General features: G+C 39.9%; 1 protein-coding gene across 4 annotated transcripts in view; it reads left to right on the plus strand.

The window, feature by feature from the left end:
* FRY (FRY microtubule binding protein) overlaps nucleotides 1-26,921 on the plus strand; it is a 381,871-nt gene that overhangs the window by 99,704 nt on the left and 255,246 nt on the right. For 3 of the 4 annotated variants that reach the window (XM_056110037.1, XM_056110038.1, XM_056110040.1), the window contains exon 1: nucleotides 10,148-10,269. The exons of the other annotated variant lie outside the window; for it this stretch is intronic. In XM_056110037.1, coding sequence (XP_055966012.1) covers nucleotides 10,200-10,269 — 70 coding nt within the window. In that variant the 5' untranslated portion in view covers nucleotides 10,148-10,199. Of the gene's footprint in view, nucleotides 1-10,147; nucleotides 10,270-26,921 lie in introns of those variants that run through there. 4 annotated transcript variants of the gene reach the window in all.

Here is a 26,921-nt window from a genome sequence, read left to right on the forward strand (position 1 = left end):
TATTATTAAGTAAATACACATGGATATGTATAATGCCAAAACTGTGTGGTATTCAACTTGCTGGCAGTTTTTTTAAAATGCTGGTTTCCTTTGAAATCCCATATATTTTGTTTTAGTCAATGGAGAAGCTCGTGAACTTTGCTAGACTGTCAAATGGGTTCATGGCATAAAAATAATAATTTAGAAAGAATAATAATTCAGTGGTGGAGAGATAGTATGAGGGTTAAAGTGCTTGTCCTCCATCCCACTGACCTTGTTTTGAATTCCTTGCACCATTCATTTAAATGGTCCCCCGAGCACTCCCAGAGGTCACTCCTGAGCACAGATCCAGGAGTATCCCCTGAGTACTGCCAGATGTGGACCCAAACACCAAAATAATGAAAATTCAGCCCCAATAGCTGTGCTGTCTGATAAGGGAACTACTAGTCACTTGCAGCAACTGAGTATTTGGAATGTGGTGAAACCACATGGACCTGACAGTGCTTTAATACACACACTATCTTCTAGTATTTAGTGAAAAAATCAGTAAATGTCTCACTGACAATTTTATACTTATTGCATATTGAACAAACAATTTTTGGTACACTGGGTTAAGTAAAATATGGTAAAATTAGTCTCACCTGCTTATTTTTAGGCTTACATATAGGTACCATAACATTCTAAATTGCATATGTGACTCACATTACATTTCTCTTGACTGTCCCTGGCCTAGAGTCAGATCCAAGGTCCAATCTTGACTCTATTACTTAACCACCAATTATCTTCATTATTGTTATCATTACTCTGTCACATCCTAACTGTCAGGTTAGGATGAATTTCTTCATCTCTAAAAGTAGATATAAGTTCAAGAAAAAGAGTATTACCTTGATTTATCTCGATTTAGCTCTCCACCTAATTCATTTTTTATTATCAGAAATGTCATATTATCATATCCACAAGCTCCACAGAAGGCTCATATCCATGTTATTTTTATACACTTTTCTACCTTATTTTAACCACAAAATTGATATGATTTACATGAAATTGATATACTAAGGTAAGGATTTAGAACTTTGTAGACAAAATGAACTTAAAAATAAATTTTGGGCATAAGGAAAAATTCCCTTAGAGAGCAAAGAAAATGAAAATTAAGCCTTAAAGTAGACTTGAGTAATAGGCAGACTACAGTTGCCACCCATCCTGTATTTATCCAGAGAGGCTGAAGTAGCCTCTGGATACGACCCAAGCAAACCACCAGCACATTCCTAGAATTTGGAAAGGGCCACTTAAGTAGCAGGGGAAATTTGGTAAATCCCTACGCCCCAAACTAATGTCCTGCAGGCTAGATTCAATAGCTGAAAAGATAAAACTGTGTTTCTTAAGAATGAAGGGCAAAGGAGGGAATTCTGCCCCTTTTGTTCCTCTGATCTTGATGATGATGAAGTCCGGAGCATTACCTTTAGCATCCTGGTAATACAAAGCTCTTTTATCTTTAACCTTTAAAATGATGGAACAGCTTTCTGTAGACACTAGGTAGTGTTTATTATAGACACCTTATAAATAAGGGCATTCTTCAGGCTCATTAATGGATCACTGTGGTCAGCATCTGGTGGAATTAGAGCTGATGGTGAAGCTTGGGTTTCTCCAGAGCTAACATGGTGGGGATCCGAATCATGAGTCTGTTTCCCTGGGCTTCTCAGAGTGACCTCACCCACGCTGCTGGTCTGCAAAGATCATTTATTCTCTCTTCTGGCTACTGAGCTAAGCCATGCATTTGGAATTGCTCTCCCACCAGCTTACTAAGCTACTCCCTTCCACCCTTCAGCTGGTTTCTAACAGCTCCACCCTCCTACACAAAGCCCTGTCTGTCTGGTCAAAGTAGGGTGGTGATTTCCCCACCCTTTCTGAAAACATGCCTTGCAAGACTTTCTCTACCCTCCAAAATATAGTTACCCCATTCACAGTTACGTGTTCTACCATGTCTTCATGGTGCCTGTGGGTAGAAAATGTGATGTATGCGCTTCTCAGCTTCATTGGCTTTGGGCGCAGGCTACGGTCTTCTAGGGAAAGGAATCAAGAGTCTCCTTTTGAAGATGTTGGCAGTTTAATCAGTGATGGCCATTGAGTGGATGCTTTTTAAAAAAGCATTAGTTCCAAAGAAGGAATGCTCTTTGTGTGTTTTAAATTCAGAAAAGTTCAACTTCTCTTAAGCTCAACAATAACAGCCTGGCTTTCAACTTTGGTTCATCCCAGGTTTATGGGATTTGTCCAGTTATATGATTTCTAGTAGTTTTCTTCTAAATTGAACAATATCTCTTATCAGTTTCACAGTAGACAACTTGATCATTTTCACATTGACTTAGCTCTAACTCCCAATTATTTTTTGGTTGCAGTTCAGTTTCTACTACACAAGTCAGCCAGTGTGTGTTTTATACTGGATAATTATAATCCTAGCTTATCAAAACATAATTGAGAAGATAACTCTATTGCCAAAAATGAAAACAGTGCCAAATAATGAAATAAAACAATGTATTACACAGAGCTGCTTTTCCATCCTATAATTCTTCCCAGTATTATGAAGAAGCAATATTGACTGCCTTAAAGAAATCAGACCTTTGTTTCAGTAACAAAAAGCAGGATATGTCATTCAGTAGAAAAATGACTTGTACAAGGGTCTTGTCTTAATACAAGGGTCAGTTTACAGAAAATATTTTTCTGATTTCTACTTCTTTGATTTTTTATATGTAACTATCAATAGGTGATGATATTTAAAAGAAGAAAAAGGTATATGCAAAGTTTAAGTAGCAAGAGCATTTTAAAAAACAAACAGCAAACCTATTCAAGAGAGGTAGTACAGGAGAAAAGGCCTTGCATTTGCTGAGATCATGATTCTGTCCTCAGCACCTCATAGTTCCCTGAGCACAGCCAGGGGTTACTCCTGAGCACAGAGCTAGGAATAGCTCCTGAGCACTGCTGTATACCTCTACCCCCAAAGAAACTAATCAAAATTTCAAATTTCTACCAATAACACTGACTGAAAAATTATAGATTTCAATAACTGTATTAAATGGTAACACTAGGAAAAGTTGATATAAAGCCTAATATAAAATATATATAAACTATATCTAAACCCTATATTAATTTTTTAAGTATGATATTGGAACCATTGGTAGTAATATGTGTTCTAGTCCTGAAAGGTATTTAATTGTTACTACAGAATAATGGAAGGATCTTACTGAAACCCCAGACTTTTAATGTAATTATCAGATTTTTTTATGTTTTTATTTGTCATATTATCATTCAGAAGAAAAGGAGCAACATTTTCCTCTTTCTCTTTAGATAAAAACAGGGTATGGAGAGAATAATGAATAATATATATAGTGCTATTTTATGTTCATTTTTGGTAAGTTATGATATATAAGGAAATTTCATCTTTTTTGAAAGGGTTTACTACTTTAAATAATATATTAGTTATTGGATGAGATTGTAGCTAGTTATACTAAACCTGTTTGCATCTCAGTGTAGAGATTTAAGTTGAGAATAGGGCAGTAATGTCATCACGTGTTTGAAGTTAGATACCTTCCCAACAAAGGTCAATGGAGATCAGTCTACCATAGACTACCATGCATATCTGTAAATACAATATAAAATTCTGTGTATGCCAGAAATTGAGTTGATCTTCATATTAATGCAAGCAAAAATGTATGATCCCTTAGAACCAGTGGTTTGGAATCTAAGATATCTAAAGAGCTGGGCTTACCATGAAAGGTGAGTGATAAAAGTAAATTAGATAAATAACGAGCAGATCCAAACATAACTAGAAGCTTTTTTTTTTTTTGCTTTTTTGGGTCACACCCGGCGATGCTCAGGGGTTACTCCTGGCTCCTACCCTTGGTGCTATTGCTCCAGCCCCCTAGAAGCTCTTTTTAGCTTTACCCTGGGTACCAAAAGTTAGAAGCACAAAAATATTAAAGAATACTCGAGTACTCTTTTTTGTAAATTAAGAAACAAGATTACAAGAACATTAACATTTATGGTTTTGATGGACATAACTATTACTACATCCCACCACCACCGAAGTGCCCAGACCATCTGCAATATCCGTTGTTACTTTTCCTCCTCTTTATTCTCTCCCCTCTCTTTGTATCTCAGTTTTATAGTCCATGGTTAAGGTTTTGTCTAAGGACACTGCCTATTTCCTTGTTTTGTTTTAAAAAATAGCTATTTTCTGTTTTGGGGGACATACTCTATGCTGCTTAGCACTTACTCCTGGCTCTGTGCTCAGGGATCACTCCTGTGGGGACTTGGGAGACTCGGTGTGGTTCTGGGAATCAAACCTGGGTTGGCCACATGCAAGGGAAGCAACCTACCAGCTGTACTATCGCACCACTCCTACAGAATTCTTTTTTAGTGTTCTTATGTTTACATTGTCTTTACCTTTACAAATGTTAGCTTTTCCCTGGCAACACACAGAGGTGGCTGGAGGTGGGGGTTCTGGTTGATGCACAAGGTCCTCTTTCCTCTTTCCCTAATCTAACTGTGAAGTTGAGTGTCTCATACAGAGTAGTTTGGGTTCACTGCTTCATGAACGTCGGTTACTGGACAGCTATCATCAGCGTATGGGCTCCCTAGTTCTCCTAACAGACCTGGATGCTAAGACCGTCTTACAGATGAGGAAAGTGAGCCCAGGAGATGCTCAACCACTTTCCCAACAATGTAGCTCCTACTTACTACATATAGCAGGAGCTTCACTGGTATATATATTGCTCTCGTGATGATCTTTCAAATAGTTGCTCTTAGAGCCACCATTCACTTTTTTTGTGGCAGTTTGCAGGAATGGCCCAATTTTCATTTCACCCATCTAGAAGCTGCAAGGGGTAGAAACCTAAGATCAGTCCAAGTTCATTCCAATGATGTCCCATCTCCATTTCTGAAGAGGTGCGTTGTGGGTGCCCAGTAGAAGGACCTCTTTGTTCAGTTTCTTGCTGCACTAGACTGTCTGATTCCTTTGCATTGGTCTAGAGTTCCTTATAAAAGTTTTTCGCAGAGGAGGTGAATGGGAAAGAAAACTAGGTTCTGTTGATAGTTCTTGTAATGAAAACAGTTTTAAGGGATGTGATATATGATTTTCCTTATTTATGTCGGCATCTGTACATGTTGTCCTTTTATGAAATTTTCATGCCTTAAAAAATTTGAATGTATTTAAATTCCCTTGGAAAAATGATTGGTGTTGGATAGTAATAGAGTAGATGTTTCCTGGAATTTATGGAATCTAGTTTTGTGAAGAATTGTACATGTGAGTTGCATTTTTAAGGGAGTGATACTACATTTACATTTACAAAATGAGTATCAGTTTATATTACTCCACATTTTTCTCTCTAACACTCTCTCTAGCATGCCATAGTGTGTATCTAAAATCAATCTAAAGTGAAGTTTGTGATTTATCTTAATATTTGCTTCTTCAGGTTAGCTCTAAAAGACCAGATTTAAAACAAAATACCAGTGTCCCTTTCTCTGGAATTATCACTGTTGATCTTAGCTGCTGTCAATCCAGTTCAAGCCACGTGACACTTAACATGATATGGAATAGTTTTCAACATAAAATATTTGGAATATAATACAATTAATGCCTCTTGAAATCTAAAACTTCTGATCAAAAATTAATAAAGCAGTTTTTTACTTACACAAAGTGACTTTTCTTTGTTTCCTCGGGATGCTAGTAAAACATTTCTCTTCTGCTTAAATACATTCCATGCATGAATGTTCTTGTTGCTCTGTGACAATAATTACACATGTGTACCCCGTGCAGCCTTCCAGAGGAAAAGAGGGTGGATTCCAATCCTAACCCAATCAACTCAGTCAGATGCTTTAAAATCATTAGGTAATGGTTCTCAGAGTTGGCAAGCATCCAGATTGCTTCCCTAGCTTTGTTTTCACATTTTTATAAAAGCACCACACATTTCAGTCTCAAAAATAAATTGTCAAAGGATGGGGAAATTAACTATGAATTAAAGTACAAACTAATGTCACTTCACTTGAACATTTTTTCCACAGGCAGCTGATAGTACTAGGGGTGTGTGACAAGTCTGTTCATTCACTGTCTGACTCAACATATGTATTTTGAATGGGGATTTACTGTGCACTAGGAGCAGTGGGGATACAACTTAGTAAAATATAGCTATTCTAGAGATAAAACGTACAGTAGAGGGCCGAAGTGATAGTACAGAAGGCAGGGAACTTACCTTCATTGTGATGGGCCATGTTCGATCCCCATATCCCCATATGGACCACCCCCCAGCCTGGAATCATCAGAAGTGATCCCTGAGCATAGGGCCTGGAATGAGCCCTGAGCACTGCTAGATGAGGCTTCAAAGCCAATCAAACACAGAAACAAAAAACTGCAAGTTATAACTGCAAGGCAGGATATGGATAAATGCTATAGATTGTCAAATACAATCCAAACATCCTTCGCCACCTTCATCCCTCTATCTCTCACTTAGCTTGGGACATAGATGACTAGGCTCATCATTTTCTTGAAACATTGTTTTCTTAGCTCCTACTCTTATTGGCCCAATGTGGATTACAAATAAGTACACCTTCCTGGAAACTGAGTCTTGGGCAGATGTGGATCAACATCAGGATGAGGGAACAGCTCATTCCATTTTGTGAACAGCATGGAGAGTGGATGGCTCCCACCTGATCCAGATCAGGCTTCTTTGTATACAACCTGACTTGTACTGTCGATCAAAATGAATATTCAAAGCAATGACAGTCCTTTTGGGGGTTCCTTAATGGGAATACAGCCTCCATGTAAACAATATCTCCCTGAGACAAATGGGACAGAAATACCTACTGTACCACAGAGCCTGGTCTTCCTACTAGTGATAAGAAGAGGAATAGCATCTCTTTTAGAACTTTCTCTAAGGAGTGGTATCCACAATTATGTCTGAAAATAAAGTTTTAATAAATGATTAAGTTAAGTTATAGTGAATATGTTATACCTGAATTTTACTAGTTCTATGACTGTGACCCTATTTTATGCCTTTATAAATGTCTGCAAATGAGAGTACACATAGGTTTAGGGGAAGGATTAAGCATGATAAAATATTTGTTTTTTTCATAATAATAATCTTCAATCTTCAATAAATGTAAATGGTTCATTATCATTTGTCTCCGGTCATTTTCTGACTTTTCTCCACTCTCTGATACCTTTCTGGCAATATTCCATTTTTCCTGTATTACTATTACCTTTCTTTCTGCCCCCAGCCAACATCTATATTGAACTCCTTGCTTAAAGAAGCATTGTATGTTCTAAGGTTTTTAAGGAAAAGTCCTATATATATATGAAGGCTAAAGCAATTCCAGGTCATCTTAAATGACAACTGACAAACCAGAAATTAATTTAGAGATTATTGTAATTTAAATACTTCTTATAAACCTCTCCCCCCCCCCCCACCCAGGAGACAAAAGGATAAATGTTTTACCCCAGCTTGCAGCAGGTGTCATTCTATTTGATTTGCAAGCCTTTCAACAAAACAAAGGGCTTTTCTGTTCTTTTACAATATATGCTCTCTTTAAAGGTACTTGAATGATAAAAAAAAAAAGCATGCACTAGACTGAATTTCAGGTTCTAACAGATAGAAACTGGGCTCTTGGTTGCTGAATCACTCTTCATGGGAAAAACCAGCTGCCATTAAAAGCATTCTTTTCTAAATAGCATTTAATATTTTATGATAGTTTCCTCTTAAAAAATATGTATGTGAGAGTGGCAATCTCAGCAAGTTAATTTGTTTATTATAGTAGTATTGAAAACTCTAAAAAGCCTGTTAAGCTCTTTTCTGAAGTCAACAAACTTACTTTATGCTTGAGTATCAATATATAATAGTGTGTTTGCTTATTGCAACTGTTTTTCTCAATGTTTCCAACTTGCTACCCCAAATAGTTACCATAAGTATTCACAAATAATATGCCTTCTAAGCAAATGTATTTAGCTTAAATGAAGCGCTTTTATTCTGATTGGTTTTGGGATTGGTGTTGGAATATTTTACACCTGAAATGCAACTATAAATAACTTTGCAAATAATGGTATCTTAATATTTAAATAATTGTAAAAGTTAAAAATTCATCATCATCAAAAGCATCAGTATGACTAAAAGGTAATCAAGGGTTTACTACATATAAGACACTGTGCTGAGCACTTTTTGTTTATAATAACATTTAATATCCCCAACAATCAAATGAACTTGGAACCACTATCATTTCCATTTTATAGGTAAGAAAACAAAGGCTTTTTGAGGTTCATTGTTTGCCCTAGTTTCCCAGCTGGTAAGGAAAGGAGCTAGGTTGAAATCTGGGGCTTATCTTTAAAGTCTTTGTGCTCATTAACCCCAAGATGCTGTGTTCATGTCATTGGCATCTCAAATGGAAAAGGCTGTGCCCATAAATATTAGTCCCTGTTTTCAGATATAATAAATGTTCTGAGGCAAAACCTTAGCATGTTATTTCACCTGGCATCCAGACTTTCAAATGTAGGTGATGAAATGAAATTAGTTCTTTGACTCTAGTATATGTGCAAATGAGAAATAAGTCAATCTGATGAAATGCTGAAGCAGTTCCAGAAACAGAGACCCAAAGAATTAAGTTAAGCTATGAGTGGAGTTAGAACCTTGGTAATTGCCTTCTGTATAAGAACAGAGTTTGAAAAGGTCACTGTATTGAAAGCACCTCAGGGAGTTTTGGGATTTGCTCCTAAAAGTCCTCTTTTGTATTGGTTTTTAAGAATTCTTGGTATTAAAACAGAGTATATGATATTCTTTCCCTTCCATTTCCTCAAATGAACTATTTGTCTACATTTGTATGGGGCAGGGTGTGTGTGAAGTTTTCCCACATTTCTTGTGAGAAATAAGCATGAGAATGTTATAGGAATACCTTTTGAAAACATTCATCATAAATGTCCTGAGGAGAAGGAAGGATTTCGTGTGTAACCTTTGAGATGGCGGATAAAACCTCACCTATTCACATCTAGCTAGTCATCATTAAAATGCTCTTTTTTGATCCCCTGGTGAAGAGAACTATGAAAAGTGAAAAGGTGGAAGGCTACCCCAAATCAGGACACTTGAACAGCATTTCATGCAGTGAAAGCCCATTGAGGCATTGAAGGATTTTGCTTCTGATCATTTTTAACTCAGTTCAAATAAGCATTATTGGGCCGCGAGTCTTAGAAATGAAAGGTCTGGGAACACATCCACTCTGAGGAACCCAAAATGCAGATTCCTCTGTGCCTGAGGGTGGTGGGGGACAGGGTGGATTTTAAAAAAACAAAACAGAACAAAACAAACAGACAAAAAAAAAACCCCTAGGCAAATGGCTTGCTCTGGAGCTCTGCTACTGCAGTGAGGCTGACGGATGGGGCTTTTTCAAACGTCACTGCAACCAGATCCAGGGGTGCAGCTTTGCTCGCTGCAGCGCGATGATGCAGTTGTGTATATTTCAGGAATAGACAGAGGAGGGAGAAGAGGCCAGTGCGTGCACCGGCAGCTGCTCCCTGGAAACATTTCCGACGAGAGGCAAATCCACCGAAGCTGGGAAATTCCTCCTCGAGCTGAAACCGAGCTGAAACCCGGGCGGAGAGGTGGCTCAGGTCGAGCCTGTGAGCAGGGGCTGGAGGCGGCGCTCCCAGCCCATCCCTCAGCCCTGCAGCTGCCTGGGGAGCGCGGTGCGGGCTGGGAGGCGGGTCCGCATCGCGTCCGAGAGGCCGGCCCGGCAATCTTCCCTCCCAGGGGAACAAACAGATCGCCCCCTTCCCCGCCCCCCAAACCCAGGCGCGGTCGGAGTTCAGGTGGGAGCTCCTGGGTGCCGTACCTGGCGGGAGGCGAGCATGCTCGGCGGCCGGCGGTTCTGGCTATGGCAGCTCCGAAATGAAAGCCGCGGGGGCCGCCGCCACTGAAGGCTGCAGCGGGATCAGCACCCAGCAAATAAGAAGCCAGTCCTGGACCCGGAGGAGGAGGAGGAGGCGCAGCGCCAGCATCTCTCGGCCGCTGCTCCGCGCCCTTTAAATGAGGACTCGCAGCCCGCGGCGCAGGTAGAGGTGCCGGGCGCCCGCCGCCCTCTCGCCGCTCCCGACCGCTCCTGCATCCCCGGCCGGGGACCGGCACCTCCCCGCCCCGTACCTGCCCCGCCGGCCGCGCCAGCCGCCCCGCGCCTCTTTGTATGCCGCCGACATGGCCAGCCAGCAGGATTCCGGCTTCTTTGAGATCAGTATCAAGTATTTGCTGAAATCGTGGAGTAATAGTGAGTCGGGGGAAACAACCTTTGTTGTTTGTTTGTTTGTTTGTTGCATGTTGCATAAGATCCGAGGAATGAAATCGCCCTGGGACGCATATGCTAGGGAGCCAAGGAAGTTGTGTGTGTGTGCGTGCGTGTGTGTGTGTGTGTGTGTCTACAGTGTGTGTGTGTGTGTGTGTGTGTGTGTGTGTGTGTGTGTGTGTTGCTTCCATCTGCCATGAGAATCAAAATGTCAGACTCAAGGAGCTTTCCTTAAGTGCAAAGGCTGCAATGGAATTACAGAGGATTTTGTTTGATTAAATTCTCAAGTGGGATGATGCCCTTCGGACTGAGCAAGCTGGGATGGGGCTGCGTTTTTTATTCCCTCCCCCCCCCTCCCCCCCCCCCCCCCCCCCGCTCCGAGTTTATTTAATCTGGTCAGGCTTTATCTAAATGTTTTGTGAAGTATGGTTTAATCAAAGGGGTGTGGCCAGGATTCAGAGTACTTCATAATTGTTTTATTAGGGTATTGTCTAAGGGGGGGGGGGGGGGAAGTACTTAGTCGCCCAAAGCCTCAGGCTCATCTTTTTTTGTGGATAGAGGCACTTTCAGATTCCTGTGATCCTCCCTTGTCTGTATAGATCTGTTCAGGGTGCTCCTTAATGTGGGAATGTTTAACAAGCCCAAGGTTTGTTAGAGTCCAAATAATCTGACTTTCTGAAATGTAAACAAGCGAGGCTCTGACCCTAGCCATTTATTAGGACCTTAAAATAAAGTTCCATTGCAAAGTTCCATTTCTGACCTACTTACAGATTTCAGCAATGAGAGATTTCAAAAAGACAACCTCCAAGGCATCAAGGATCTGGAATGAAATTAAAATGAGGCCTTCAGGTGATCTGTGATGGCTTGTGTTTTCTGAACAGTTTAGAAACAAAGTCTTCTTTATTTCACCAGCAGCCTTTGTGCTTTGATAAAAGAGCTGCAGGTACTAACCTATCCTTAATTATTTGAAATTGGAAAATAAATTTTTTTCAAAGAAAAAAATTGGATACTTATGAATATACCAATTAACCCATCTCTGCCCACAGAACTGGTGATGATTAATGATCTTCTACACAGATGACCTATGGCAAGATTGTTCTTATGTAAACAAAATCTGGGCAGGAAAACCTGTGACATAATTGCAGTGATCAAAGAGCCAACAGGGATCTGCATCTCCAAATGACACCTACAGAAACCATTTTTTCCTGGGTCATTTTGTACCACGGTATACACTGTGGGGCTTGTCTGAAGCTGTTTTTCTACAAGTGGGAAGCCATTGGAGACACACAGACACCCAGACGCATTCCTTTATTTGTTGTAGTCATAAATCACTTCCCTTGAATTCATTCTTTGGGTAACACTTCACACTCAAGGGTGAATCTTCCTTTGTCCCACCATGTTTTGATCAATGAAAAGAATGTGACATATAAGGATCATTCTGGAACAGTTTTCTAGTCACTGGAAAGACTCACTATGAGTTTGATTATCAACAATGGGGTTTGGGGTCATCATTTCCAGTATTTCAAGTCCAGGTGATTTTTTTCCCATTAATTCTTGTTACTGCTTCACTACATAGAAGATTATGTTGTGACAATATTGAGGTTAGGGGGATTTCTTGTAAAGGCTTTCTCCTCTTGTCTCTTCAAATGGTTAGACAAAGTATTTTTTTCTTTCCACCCTCCCTCAACTCCCTGTTCTTCTCCCCTGCCCCCCACATACATCAAAAAATGACTTCAAATGATGGTTGTTTTCTACTCTTTAAGAGTACCCGGAACACAATTTTAATATTTTTTCCCCATTCATCCAGGAACTATTTATTCAACATGTACTATGCACCTAGCCAGGGGGACTTTAAAGTGAAATAAGGCCTCCTATCTGCGATCTCCTTTAATCTCTCTATTGCAGTCTTGTGAACTTGGTGACTTTTTAGCATTTATTTGGCGATCAGAATGGTTTTCAGTCCTTTTTGAGTGAGGAAGAGAAAAATCTACTTTGTGCTGAGTCTTCTTTAAGCTTCTTGCAACATTAGCCTGCTTAGAACCTTAGCACAGCTCTGAGTTGCTATGTTTTCTATAGCACAGAGAGAAAGGGGTTTGTGGAGAAGATGGAGTAGAAAATAGAAGCCTCGGGGCCTCCAGCTTCTTAGCTCAAGCTAGCTGAAAAGCTGTGCCATGGGGCAGGCAGCTAATTAATTAGCCTAGGGTTGAGAGGCCAGGATGCCCACCCACAAGTCCAAGTAGGGGATCCGGCTCCTAATTATATGTGGTGCTTATTTATAAAATTGAAAAAATTAAAATGTAACAATAAAATCTCTATAACTATGGCTGTTTTGCAAGATAGCAGGTAGTAAGAGGAAGGATTATTCCAAGAACATTTCTAGGTTAAGTTTTCTGTTTGTTTGTTTTCCTAATGACACATTGTGGAGGAAATGTAATTTTATATATGTCTGTATATACACGTATGTACTTGTCTCTTCTGAAGAGTTAACAGATCAACTTAATCTATTATTGCCTCGTATGCTTTTGTTCACTATTTCTCTTGACCTTCTCTTTTCACCAGCATGCCCAGGCTGCCCTTTCATTTGAATAGAGCTGGGAATTCTAAATGACCTTGATGTCTGGAAATAAAATGCTATACATAGACCTCCCTTGTTCCAGATCCCTTTCCCCTTGGACACCTGTCCTAATGCTCCTTCCCCACCTCATCCAAACTTTCCCCAGCTACGCAGTGGTTCTCACTGCTATTCGTGCCCTTCTCATTTAACCTGGAAAATTCCAGTGATCTGCTAATGGTCTGTCTGACACAGAACAGCTGGGAGAGGTTTCTGCCAACAATTCAAAGACTAGAGGCCAACTCCCTTTGTCCCTGATCGCCAGTGATGGCAATTCAGAGCCATCCTTATACTCGCTGCCCATCCGCTTCTGTGTTGTTTTTCTGCCCCAGCCGTACTTAACCTGTTCTCCCTCTGAAGCGTTGTGCTAACTTGCTCTCCTGTGCACACCTCTACAGCTGTCAGTCCTTGGTCTCCCCTGCCCTCACCCAGAACACACACGTAGGGAGGGCCAAATGGACTTGGTTCAGATCTCTTACTTCTGCACTTGCATTAGCCCTGGGCATGTAGTTAACTACTTTCTGCCTCCATTTTTTCAGCTGTGAAATGGAGGCAAGATTAATCCTTGCCTCGAGGCACGGGATGATGTATTAAGATGTAAAGCACTTAGCACAATATCTAGCACATTGTAAATGCTCAACCAGTGTTTAAGTAATATTAATCTATTTTAATGTGCTGCTCTTGCTTGTAAATCACCCTAAAGTGGTATAACATCTGTGTTAGACCATTTCTTCCCAAGGCATGGGCATCCTCCATGAATTGCTGTGTGAGTAGCTGGTACTGACTCCAGTAGATAGCCGGCTGCATAAACACAGACCAAAATACATTGCTGCTTCGTGACATATTTATTTTGAAGATTTACTGTTTTGCTTTATCCCCTTTCTACCTCAACCACCATCTCAGCTTTCTACCTTCCCAAAGAACTTCATCTCCCAGCAGGGTGGAAAATGACCTAAGGGTTTTCTGAGTGCTCTTTGCAGATGTTCTTCAAAATAGGTTTAGAAATGATATCCGAAGTATTTCACAGGAAAGGAAAACTTTTTTTGTACTGATGTGTGAAGCTGACCTGTGGGTTCTCCACCAGCCTGAAACTTAACTGGCTCACCGTAGTTTCAAACCACCCCATGGTGTTCAACATACTCAGAGTCCAAAAGGTAGAGGTATATTCAGAATCCATTCAGTAAGTCTTTCCAGGACAGTTTGCACCCTTCCTACACTATCTGAAAAAAAATATTATTAGTGCATAGAGGAGCAATTCTTTTATACTCACCAACTTTTTTAATTAAAGAGAATTCCAGTAACAAATGAACTGCTTTGGGGATCTGAGCAGGCCCTTTTTAGTAGGAAAGAGCTGCTGTGTATTGCAAAACACCTACTGTTGCTAAGGGAAACGTGTACCAGTTGGAAGCATCACATGTAGCTATTTTTTTCAGATATGCTGTAGTGAGTACGTTGTGATTAACAATGGCAATATTTCTGTCCAATATATGAATTCTGATTAGTATAGACCTTGCTCTGGGACCAAAGAGAAGTCATGTGCAAATGAAGATTGAGGATACCTTCAGTTATATGTAGAGAAATATTTACTGATCCCTTTTTATATTCCCAGTATACCTCGAAGACTCTCAGAGAAAGGCTTAAGAAAAAAATCTGGGGCAGGAGCAATAGTACAGGGCTTTTGCCTTGCATAAGACTGACCTAGGTTTGAACCCTGGCAGCCCATGTGGTCTCTCAAGCACTGCCAGGAGTAATTCCTGAGTTCAAAGCCAGGAATAACCCCAGAGCATCACTGGGTATGATCCCAACACAAAACAAAACCCCGAAAAAATCTAGATAATGTTAGTTTTAACCTCTTTGTAAAGTTGATTTCGTGAAGATGGACAAGTTGCCTGCTGTATGGATCCACTACCCTTAGCTCTTTATTTAAACAGTGGGACACTCCCAGTACTATTCTAGTCTCTGGGAAGTATTCCTGAAGTTCATTAGTTATTAGGAATACTCTAACTCTCTCAGATCTTGACCACTTACAAAAACCTAGTTTATAGCCCTAATGAAAAGCAAGATCCCCAATCAACATCTACTCTCTCCAGCTAAAAGGGTCTATTCCTGAGTGTATGAAGGAGATAAAATATTAGCATTTCTTGTATAAATGTGTGGACAGTCCTAGAATAACAATAACTGCCACAATGACTAACGGGACCCAGTGTTCTGCTTGGCTCATGATAGAGAGAGCATCCGGACCCAAAGTAATATTATACCAGGACAGTGGGTGTGAACTGGGAATGCCTTGGGCAAAGGAGCCATATGATCACTCAAATTTTCTTCTCTCATGCAGTATTCACATATTACAGATTAAAAAAAAGTTGAGGAAGTGATTTACACGAAGCCAGAAAGCTTGTCATGTACTCTTCCCCCAAACCAGATAACAATTTCATTTTTTAAAGTCACATGTAGAATGACAAAGGACCAAGAACCCTTCAGGGGAAATTACAATTTAATAGGTCATTCTTGGTGATTGATTCCACTGCCAGTTGCTTGGCTTTCTTTTCCCTTCTTCTGCCCTGCTTGTTCCAAAGTCTCTCTCCCTCCTCCCTTGTCTCTCTTCTTTCTTTTCTCCCTCCTTCCTTCTCTCCCTGCCTTTGTTTCCTTCCTTCCATTCTCTCTTACACACATACACACAAGACTGTAATCTAAAAGTTGCATTTCTTCCAGGAGTGTTCAGTTTATTTTCCCCAGTTTTTAATGTATTTGTAAACACATAACTCAGATTGCTCTGTCACTGTCACTGTCCTCCCGTTGTTCATCGATTTACTCGAGTGGGCCCAGTAACCTCTCCATCGTGAGACTTGTTGTTACTGTGTCTGGCATATCGAATACGTCACGGGTAGCTTGCCAGGCTCTGCCGTGCGGGTGAGATACTCTCAGTAGCTTCCCGGGCTCTCTGAGAGGGGCGGAGGAATCTAACCCGGCTCGGCCGGGCTGGCTGCGCACAAGGCAAACGCCCTACCCGCTGTGCTATTGCTCCAGCCCAGATTGCTCTAGTAAATAAAAATATTTTAAATGATTCTTGCTTCTCTTAGAATGTTCGTTTGTTTACCTTGTCAAGGTTTCTCTGCTATGTTGCATTTCTGTTTTGGAAATGATAGCAAACTCCTAATTACGTTTAGTAGTGAGAACAAGATTATTTCTACTTTTTAACTTAATCTTATTTAATTATTTTGTTTTTTGAGCAATACCCAGTGGTGCTCAGGGCTTACTTCTGGCTCTAAATTCAGGGATCACTCCTGGTGGTGCTTGGGGGATCATATGGGGTTCTGGGGATCGAACTCCAATCAGCTGTACAAGTATGTATGTATGCAAGGCAAGCAAGCTCCTTACCCACTGTACTCTTGCTCAGACCCCAAGATTATCTCTAAGAACGATGGAAATCTTTCTGTAATTCAGGTGTTTCATTTTATCCTATAGCATTAGTCTTCACTGCCATAGGACTTTGTAAAAGTCAGTCAACTCAAAATGATTTGATTGCAACTTCTTTACCTACATTTGCATGCCACTTGGTGAAGTTACCAACAGGAACAAAAATAGTACAGTAGGCAGTAGGCAAGAGAAACAACCTGGATATTTTCACAATCTGGAAACAGCCCAGAATAATTGAGGAAGTGGCCAGTATTTAGATGTTTTGACTGATTCTCTTTATTTAAAGGATTTCTATTTCAAAGCATTTTAATACTTACAACAGTTCATTTTGGGATACAGTGCAAGGAATTGAATGAGTCACATATGTCTTGCTTGTCTGAGGAGTAACTTCTATATTTTTTAGTCTTCTGTGATATTCTCAATGATCTGGTGTAGATGTGAGTTTGGGGTAATGTGATATGAGATTTTCAGGTATCAGGGCTACTCTGAAGATTATGATCTCTTATATAAAGTTATTTTGCAATTTATTTTTTTAAGACACCATAATTTACAAAATTGTTCTTAACAGAGTTGTTTTAGGCATCCAGTGTCCCAACACCATCCCCCAACCGGTGTCCTCCTCACCCTACCAGTGTTTTTAGGTTCTCTCCCATCCTCCAGATTGCTTCCTTTCAGACATATAACAAGCTTATTTCGTATTATGTGTGCCAAGAAAACTTGAATGATAGATGGAATTATCAGAAAATTTATCAGTAAGGTTCTGTTTGTGAGCCTCTATTGTTTTAATCGCAAAATGTTTGAAGAAAGGGTTTATATCAGAAATATTATAGGTATTACTTAAGTGTCTGTGGTAATAAGTTAAAACTTGTAATAAAAATCCCTGGATGTTAAAAAAAACTGATCATACATAGAACAGTCAGTATAACTGAGGTGTTAATTCATTATTGAAAACAAAACAAAAAAATCCCTGAGCATGCTAGGAGTAAATGTATGTTTCTTAATCTAGTAGAGGGCAACCATGTGCATGACGAGTGAGTGCCATACTCTGTGTCACATGTTGGGAAGTTTATCTTGTCCTTCAAAGAAGCTCTTTTCATGCTTCTTGCAAAACTGGTTTCAAGGCTATGAATTCCTTAAGCTGTTACCTGCCTTTGAGGCTATGTACAGTTCTCTCAAATCTGAATGATAATCTAGCTGGATAGAGTATTCTTGGCGAAGTGTTCATTTTGTTGAGTTTTTGTACTATATCCTCCATTCTCTTCTGGCTTGTAGAGTCTCATCTGATAGAGCTGCTATAACTTCCATGGGATTTCCTTTGTAGGTAATTTTCTTTTTTGATCTTGCTGATTTCAGTATTCTATCTCTGTTTTGGCTTTTGCCAGTTTGGGTACAAAGTGTCTGGGAGTTTTTCTAGTTGAGTATATTTTGGCTGGGACCCTTTGGGCCTATTGGATCTTGGTGCCTGCAATCCTCAACTCCGGAAAATTCTTGTTGATGATTTCTCTACTGTTTCTTCATCACATTTGCCTTCCTATTCTTCAGGGGCTCCAACGATTCTTATATCTTTCCTCTTGAACTCATCCCATAGTGCTCTGGATGCTGTTCAGTTCTTTTTTTTTTTTGCTAGATTTTTTTTTTATTAGTGAAACACCATTAGGTACAGTTGTAGATTTACAATTTTTTTATGCTGTTCAGTTCTTTTTAAACTAGCCCTTACTTTTTTGGTTTCCTAACAGTTTTCTCCTTCTGTCTCAGAGCTTCTTGATCTTTCGCTCAGATGCTGTCATCTGTTGTCCAGAGCTTATATTGCGTTTTATTTTTAATACCACCTACCATGTTCTTCATTTCTGTTATTTTGTATTGTTGTAGTTTTCTCATTTCAACTCATGCTTTCTTGTGCTGTGCTAATTACCTAAGCCATCATTTCTTTCACTTCATTAAGAGTCCTCATCTGGATTCCATTGAAGTCATTGAGAATCTACTGATGTGGCTGGTATTGTTTGTGACTTCAGTTTTCGCTCATTGAACTTGGTGGGCTTCCATGTGTTTTCTCTTTAGTGTTCTTACTGTTCTGGGGGGTAAATTTTGTAGTTAGACCCCCTTGGGTGATATTGAGGTATTAGGCTACGAATTGTTCTCTTCCTCATCATATGACAGGAAATATAACTGTGAGCAGCAATTAAGTTGTGAATAGATCTATTGCTACAGGGGCTATGTTGTGGGCCAGTTAAAATGGCACTAGGTCTATCTGGAAGGGAAACTCTTCATCCTGTTCCGGATCAGGCCCAATGGTGTCAGCTGGAGACAAGCCTTGCCTGGAATGGCCGGGCAGCTGGCAGAAGAAACTGTGTTGTTGGTTCCTTACTATGACACCAGTCTGATGCCACGTTAGCTTTTAGTACAGCTTCTTTACTGGTTCATAGCCTTATGTCAGTGTCTTGTTATTTCCCCAGCACCTTCAAACATATCATCTTATTTGATGAATGAGATGCATTGACTTTAATTGAACTATCTTCATCTTAAGTGTTCCTAGTTTTGGATAATAAGACTTAATTCTCCTGCAGTTTAATTTCTATGGCATAGGGTACCTGTATGACATCAAGTAGATATATTTTGTGAGGTTTCAAATCATATTCACATGAGCAAATAATGATCTCAATCTATGGCTTTTATGGCTTTTACTTTTATTCTTATTTACTTATTTATTTTGTTTGGGGGCCATATGTAGTAGTGCTCAGGGGTTACCTCTGTCTCTTCACTCATGACTTACTCCTCCATTGCTCAAGGAACCACATGGGATGACAGGGATTGAACCTGGGTCAGCCATCTGCAAGGCAAATGCTCTACCCACTGTACTATTGCTCCAATCCAATGGATTTTTTCTTTAAAGATAATTTTTTTGATGCAGTGTAGCTTATCACTTATCATTTAATATATGCAAAAACGGATTCATTTAAAAATATTTCCTGGGTATGAATAAAGAATATTTTCTGCATTTATCTGTACTCGAGCATTTTTGTTAATCCTCTCTTTTGAGCACTTAAACATTTCTGAGTTTCCACAGTTTGGTGCCTTTGAGGAATCACACTGTTTGCACACTCCTGCTGTGCAGAAAGGTTCACAGGCAACTATTACTGGAAAGGTGAATGCTATTTGTGGAAAAGATAATGCTTTACCTAGGTTCTTTTCCTAACTTTTTTTCTCTCACCCTAATAGATCCCGTTCATATTGGTCTATAGCAAACTGTTGGTTGCATTCATAAGAGAATGTTCACGCTGAGCTAATCAGCTGTGTCTTCCAAGCTTTGAGTAATTTCCAGGTTCGAAGGAAATATAATTTTTTCCATAAGAATATCTTCAAACCATAATTCCCAAAAGGAGAGAGAAAAAAAGAGACAGAGACAGAGAGAAGGAAGAAAAATGTCTCTGCTGTGGAGGTAGGCTCGGGTGGGAGGGTGACAGGCAGGAAATTTGGGACATGGTGGTAGGAAGTGTACACTGGTAAAAGGATTGATGTTGGAACACTGTATGACCAAAACCCAACCATAAACACCTTTGTAACTGTGTGTCTCATAATTAAAAACAAATTAATAATATTTTAAGAAGAGTATCTTCACATGGAGCCAGAGTGATAATACAGCAGGTTGGGCATTTGCCTTATACTAGACACGGCTTTGGGACTTCACTGCCGAATCAAACTTGTGTTTCTTTGTTTGTTGTTAGATTTAGAATTTGGAAATACTAATGTAAAAGTTCCCAAGATTTCCTGCATCAGAGGGATCCAATGGTATGGCAGAGACAGTGTGTGCTCTAGAGAATTTTATTTGAAAGGATGTAGTAGGATGTAGAAGATAGAGTCTGTTGACTTTAACTTGATTGGTTTGTATTGCACTACAGAAGACAATTATTGGAATTCTGGTGGTAGCAGGCAAAGTCATGTGAGAACATTTGAAATATTCCTCTGAGCATGGTGGTTAAGGGGAAAAGGACATGTAAATTATCATGGGACATGACCAGATGTTAGTATTCAACGTTACAATGCCATTTTGTCTATTTCTCAGTTGCTTTGTTTATCAGGATTTTTACTAGGGTTTAGTTAAAGCCAATAATATCTTCATTTTGAGTTGTCTTCTCACTCCTCAAAGAATTTGGGGGACTAAAGAAGAGGGTGTATGTGTGTGTGTCTGTGTGTCTGTGTGTGTCTATGTATATGCCCATGCGCATATGTATGAATATGTGTGTGTAGAAATTGCGTTTTTCTAAAAGTTAAATATGAGTATAGTGTGTATTACCTGCGTTCCTACATTTTCCTCCTTGTGCACAGAGCATACAAACATAGGAATTTAAATGTTAGCCACCCAAATCTCCAGATGTGAAGCAATGAAAGTTTATATTCTGTCAGCATATCCGACTCTGTAATGAGTCTGATTTGGGTTTAATTCCTTTCTACTGTTTAGTCATTTGATGAGCTGCAGATGGAAATTTAAGCCAAAGCCGTAACATTTCAGCTAATACTTTTTATGCTGCTTGAAGAATTTGTTGTGATGTCAATTTAAGGAAGTTGAAGTCTTTTTCAAGAAGGCATTCAAATCTGCATTAAGTGCTTTTATCAACTCTAATTTGATATACAGCTCTGCCTGGCTCTGCTGTTCTTAATCAATTGCAAAGTGTGAAGCAGTTTACTGTGGAAGACAGCTTTGAAATTTCCAGGATTTCTCATCTAATGAAGTAAGCCCAACATTATGGGGATACAGAATTAAAACTTCCAAGAAATGTTTCTTCCTGACACTGGGTTGACTTTCTTTAGTTTAACCTTAAACAGGTAAATATGTAATTTGGCAACCATGAAAAGAATAAGGTCTTAGATTAACTAGGCCAATACTTTAGTAAAATTCCATTTGTGTGTTATATTTATATAGGAAAGATTCAGAAAAAAATCAATAAATTGGTTCATTACATAAGGACCAAATCAATAAAATATTTCAGTTGAACAAATACAAGATTAGATTTTTCTTCCCAGTTTTCCTGTTGTTTATTTCTTTGTGTGACCTTGATTGTCTCATTCCCCTTTCTTATTGAAATGACTGTCCCTGGTACTAGTCTCTATTTGATGTAAAGGGTTTTAAATACCTCCACTAAGAAATGAGTTTTCTGTAAATATCATAATACTTATCCATTGTTTCTCATACACTGCTTAGACAGACCAGAAAAAGTTGCACTCTACCTTATTGATCTTGACTAGTACAATAGGTTCTAGATCTCGGACTTTCTGAGCCTGGTCAGTTTTTTAGAAAGCTGTCTTTACTTGAGCCTCTCTTTCTCTTTTTAACTGTTTTGTTAGCCATCATGATACTTTCCATTTTCTTAGAGTAAAGGAGTTAAAATTTTAATTATTATTAGTTGTAACCAATCATCTGCTTTACTAAAACAAAAGAAAAAACTAGAAATGCATATTAGGGTTAATTAAATAGAATTCTAAGTTATCCGTGACTTTTTCTGTTGTTGTTATGGGGCCACACCCACTGGTACTTTGGGCTTACTCCTGGCTCAGCCCTCAAGGATCAGTTCCTGCAGACCTGCGAAACCATACTGAGTACTGGGAGTTGAACACAGGCCAGCTGCATGAAAGACACGTGCCCTCGCAGCTGTACTACCAATGACTTTCATGTCTACAGAGATTATATTATGATTAATACATAGGACTAACTTTTGCCATTTAGTCTGCATGTCATTTCAGCATATTTCTGCTATAATTAAAGGAATACCTTTATATAATGAAGACTGTTTTGTTTTGGTGCCATACCCAGTGATGTGCAGGAATTACTCCTGGCAGTGCTCAGGGCACCATATGGGATGCCAGGGATTGAACCCAGGTTGGCTGCATGCATGGCAAGTGCCTTACTTACTCTACTATCACTCTGACCCAGAATGGAGATTTTTAAATAGCTTGTCTGATTCACCACCTGGATATAAGAGATCGCAGGTGTATTTAGAAGTTCATGATTCAGACCTTCCAATCTGATGCAATGACTAGTCACTGCATCATTGTTAAGAAAACTACCTCAGATTAAAACATTTATCTTTTGCCTAACAGTCAAGAAGTAATATGACCCATATTTGAAATTCCTTCTAATAAGAGGAAGATTTTTTTTTACATTCTGGCAAACTTCTCTCTCTCTCTCTCTCTCTCCCTCTCTCTCTCTTTGGCTTCACACCCAGCGATGTACAGGGGTTACTCCTGGCTCATGCACTCAGGAATTACTCCTGACGGTGCTCGGGGGACCATATGGGATGCTGGGAATCAAACCCGGATCAGCCGCGTACAAGGCAAACACCCTACCCTCTGTGCTATTGCTCCAGCCCAAGGCAAACTTCTCTTATATGAATTCTCTATTTGGAATTGGGTCATGTGCCAATCTCTGGTAGAGAGAAACGGAATTACTCCATTGGCTTTGAAGAATTGTACTTCATAGCTTGGCACTGGGCTGCATTCACTTCTTTGAGACAAGGAACTTCTCTCTGCTACCTGAACAAAAAAGTGATTCTTTTCCCAAGGGAGGCAAGCAGTAATGACCATAAAATATAAAATTGTACAATGGTATATGACCATTAATAACTCAGCGCTTCTAGTAAAATATTGCACTTAAATGCAATAATGGTAGCTGATGTTTTTAAGCTCTTAAGAAATCTCAAGTGCTATATTAAATACCTTATATACGTCACTTTCCTAATCTCTGCAACCCTATTTTACACAGGTCACTTTAGAAATAATGGTGCTAGTCATTAAACCCAGACCCCAGGATAACTGCTAAAATGTGCTAATTCTCACCTTTGTTCATAGAAAAACAAGGATATTGACTTTCAGTGGATGAAAATGATTAACACTAGGCAGATGAAGAAATATATGGACACTCTAATCACTTGTCATGATGGTATTTGTCAAAAAAATAGGGGCAAAGAGTTTTGAAAGAATTCCAAATAAAAATTCTTTACTTTTTGCCCCTTAGTTGCAGGGGGGAAAGCAGCATTTCCTAATGTTTTGTTTCTACTTTCCATTCAAGAAGAAATTGAGTCTAAAAATTTTTTAGGCAAACAATAATGGAAAATATAAAGTTGAAATTTTCATGATTATATCCAGTTCTTAGCTGAAAGATAAAAAACTGTCCTTAAACAACATAAAAATCACAATCAGTCATGTACATTTAGGTGGAAGTATTGGGGTTTGTCTTTTATTTTTATTGGAGTCACATCCATGGGTGCTTAAAAGAACTAGCCCCAATCTTGTGCTGTTCCTGGCTTTGTCCTTAGTGGTTGTTCATGGCAGTCCTTAGAGGACCGTCATGCAGGAGATCAACCCTGGGCAAGGCAAGCATCTTAAGCCCTCCATTAACTCTCAGTGCCAAAGTTTAGACTGGAATATATTGTTAAGATGTAGATATGGGGAAGGGAGCAACATGCCTTCCACCATAGCCATGCTACTAGACCCTGCGCCAGGCTGTTTCACTCTGGGTGCCCAGAGGCTGCTCCCCACATTCTTGGGCCGAGCCTTATGCATGAGTGAAGTCCGACAAAATACACATATTCCTGGACTGCATGGCCACATTCACGGCCATGCAACACATAAGATACTCCCTACCTATTCTCTAAGAATACCACACCACGTTTGATGGGGTTCAAATAGTAGGCAGTCAATCATAGAAGGAAGTATATATGCATATATACATATTTCAGATATATATATATCTATATCTATAATATATATATACAGAAGTGCACATCACTCAGCCTTTAACAACTTGTTAGTGATATCCTAAAGAATGTCTTAATGGCCCCTGCCAAAATAGAACAATCTTCACAGTTTTTCCTCTATGGATACTTTTTTCATAGCATTTTCAGTAGTTTTCATAATAAACAATACAAAATATCTGATTTCAGTTGTGCTTTGGGACAGGGCTTGGGGCTTGGGATGGAAACAACCCAAATATGGTGGTGGAAATGTGTAATGGTGGTGGGATTGGTGTTTGATTATTAAATGTGATCAAATACTGTGAACAACCTTATAAAATAAGGTAAAGGTAAGGTAAAGGCCCTCCCGTTGTTCGTCGATTTTGCTCGAGCGGGCCCAGTAACGTCTCCATTGGAGACTTTGTTGTTACTGTGTCTGGCATATCCAATACTCTCGGTAGCTTGCCGGGCTCTCCGAGAGGGGCGGAGGAATCGAACTCGGGTCGGCCACGTTGGCCGCTTGTAAGGCGAACGCCCTACCCGCTGTGCTATCGCTCCAGCCTAGCACAGCGGGTAGGGCATTCGCCTTACACGCGGCCAACATGGCCGACCCGAGTTCGATTCCTCCGCCCCTCTCGGAGAGCCCGGCAAGCTACCGAGAGTATTCGATATGCCAGACACAGTAACAACAAAGTCTCCAATGGAGACGTTATTGGGCCCGCTCGAGCATATAAAATAAAAAATTAAAAAAAAAGATGTAGCTATGAATCTGAAAGTTTGTTATCCTTCACTCTATCCATGGCCTTTTCTAAGCTAGGTCTTGTCATTGTCCAGTCTGTAAAATAGCTAGCCTATATAAAGGATCACTGGATTCTAGCCAGTGCACAAAAACTTGTCCCATTTCAACCTCATCTTATCCGATTTATGCAAATTCCTTGAGGAAAGCCCGAAAACCAATAAATAAACGAAGGAGACCTCCATAAGGCCAAGCCTTCAGTTAGTGCTGGCACTTGGACTCAAATTGCTTCTGGCACAGCAGCCTTCATTGTCGTTGGCGCTCTGCAGGAGCCGTACCCGAGCCCGCTTAGCTCTGCTCATTTCTCACCAGACCATCAGAATGAGCCTGCGCTCAAGTTCTCTCTCAGCCTTCAAGACAAGCTCGAAGCTGTCAGTTAGTTACTGGGGAAACTTAGAAGGCAGATTTTTATATTCTGATTAGAGAAGAAATACATAGTTAGTTTCTGGGGAAACTTGTAAGACCTGTTTTTATTTTTTCCTTATAGGAGAAAGGCAGTTATAGCCACTCCTGTTACTTCCAGCCTTTGGACAGACATAGTTTGTGTAGGCAACAGAATAATTCTTTCTAGTTCTTATAGCCTGAGATGGCTCTACTCTGAGCAGAAGCCAAGAGTCAGCACTTAAGGAGAGGTGTCAATTGAAGGAGAGCTACATAAATCAATAATCACAGTAAAATATGATTAGGAATCAATCCCATGAAAGATGGGTTGTGTGCACAAGAAAGAATAACAGTTGTTGGAGTATAAATATTGCCTGCTGACCTCTGTGGCTATATGTTCTCTGTTCTTTCTGGGCTGCTGACAGTTACCTCCAAAGTTGAATATTTTCTCAGCAGCTTGGTGCATTGGGTCCTTATCTCTTCCCTCCAGGTCTTTATTGTGCTCAGCTTCCTCATCATAAATGCTGCCTTCTGCTATCAGCCAGTCCCAGGCAAGAAATTGGAGTTCTTTTCAACTCTTCTTTGTTTTGAATTCTAAATACTGTTAAAACTTGTCACGCTTTCCTTCCCAAATGGCATCTCCCACATCTGGAACTTCGTCACCATCACCTCTGCCAAGGCCCGGTTCCAGGTCTTCCTTCTCTCCCATCTGGAACATTCAGAACTCCTCCTTGCTAACCTTTCTGTTGCCACCGCCTTTCCAGTACAGCCCAGTCCTTGCCACAGCCTTGTGCTGTGTGATTGTGTGTCAGAATTGAGTGCTGTTTTCCAATGCCAGGGATGCACAGAAAATGCTTTTGACGGCAAGAATTGTCAAATAAGGGGCTTGAATGATAGTACAGTGGATCAGGCAATTGCCTAGCACACTACCGATCTGAGGTCAACCTCTGGCACCCCAGCCTTGCCAGGAGTGTCCTGTCAGTGAAAATCCAGGTGTGACCCAAAAGTAAAATCATTAAAATGCCATTATGAAGTACAGATTACCATCTAAGTGGCTGGAGTAATAGCACAGCGGGTAAGGCGTTTGCCTTGCACGCGCCCAACCCAGGTTCGATTCCCAACATCCCATATGGTCCCCTGAGCACCGCCAGGAGAAATTCCTGAGTGTAGAGCCAGTCGTAACCCCTGTGCATCGCCAGGTGTGACCCAAAAAGAAAAAAAAAGAAGACGTTACCATCTGAATTAACTTTATTGACCATCTATACCCAACCATTTGTTCTGGTAGGTTTAAGATTCTCTGGAATGTAGAAACAGACTCAATTCTGGACCCACAGTCTATAATCACAGACATAAGCTGGGGGCAGAGTGGGAGTGTTATTATAGTGCTAGAAAAGCACTTTAAGGTAAAAGGAGTGGCATGGGTAAATAGTAATTTTTTATGCTAGTTAAATTTAAAGAGCCTAGATTTGACATCCAGTATAAAAATGAAAAGTTTGCCTAAAATTAAGTAAAAACTTAGAAGTTAAATATCATGATCTAGTTTATATATTACATGGATTCAGGCAGAGACTGTAGCACTCATAAAATTATACATCCTCCAGAGATGTAAGGCCTATTCAACAATTCTTGAGTGTTCCCAATATACAGAATCACAGCTATTAAGCCAATCCAATGAGCTCATTAAATATCATATTGTTCTGCCAGACAA

The sequence above is a fragment of the Sorex fumeus genome, unplaced genomic scaffold (assembly GCF_029834395.1).
Source record: "Sorex fumeus unplaced genomic scaffold, SorFum_2.1 ptg000008l, whole genome shotgun sequence".
Classification (NCBI taxonomy): domain Eukaryota; kingdom Metazoa; phylum Chordata; class Mammalia; order Eulipotyphla; family Soricidae; genus Sorex; species Sorex fumeus.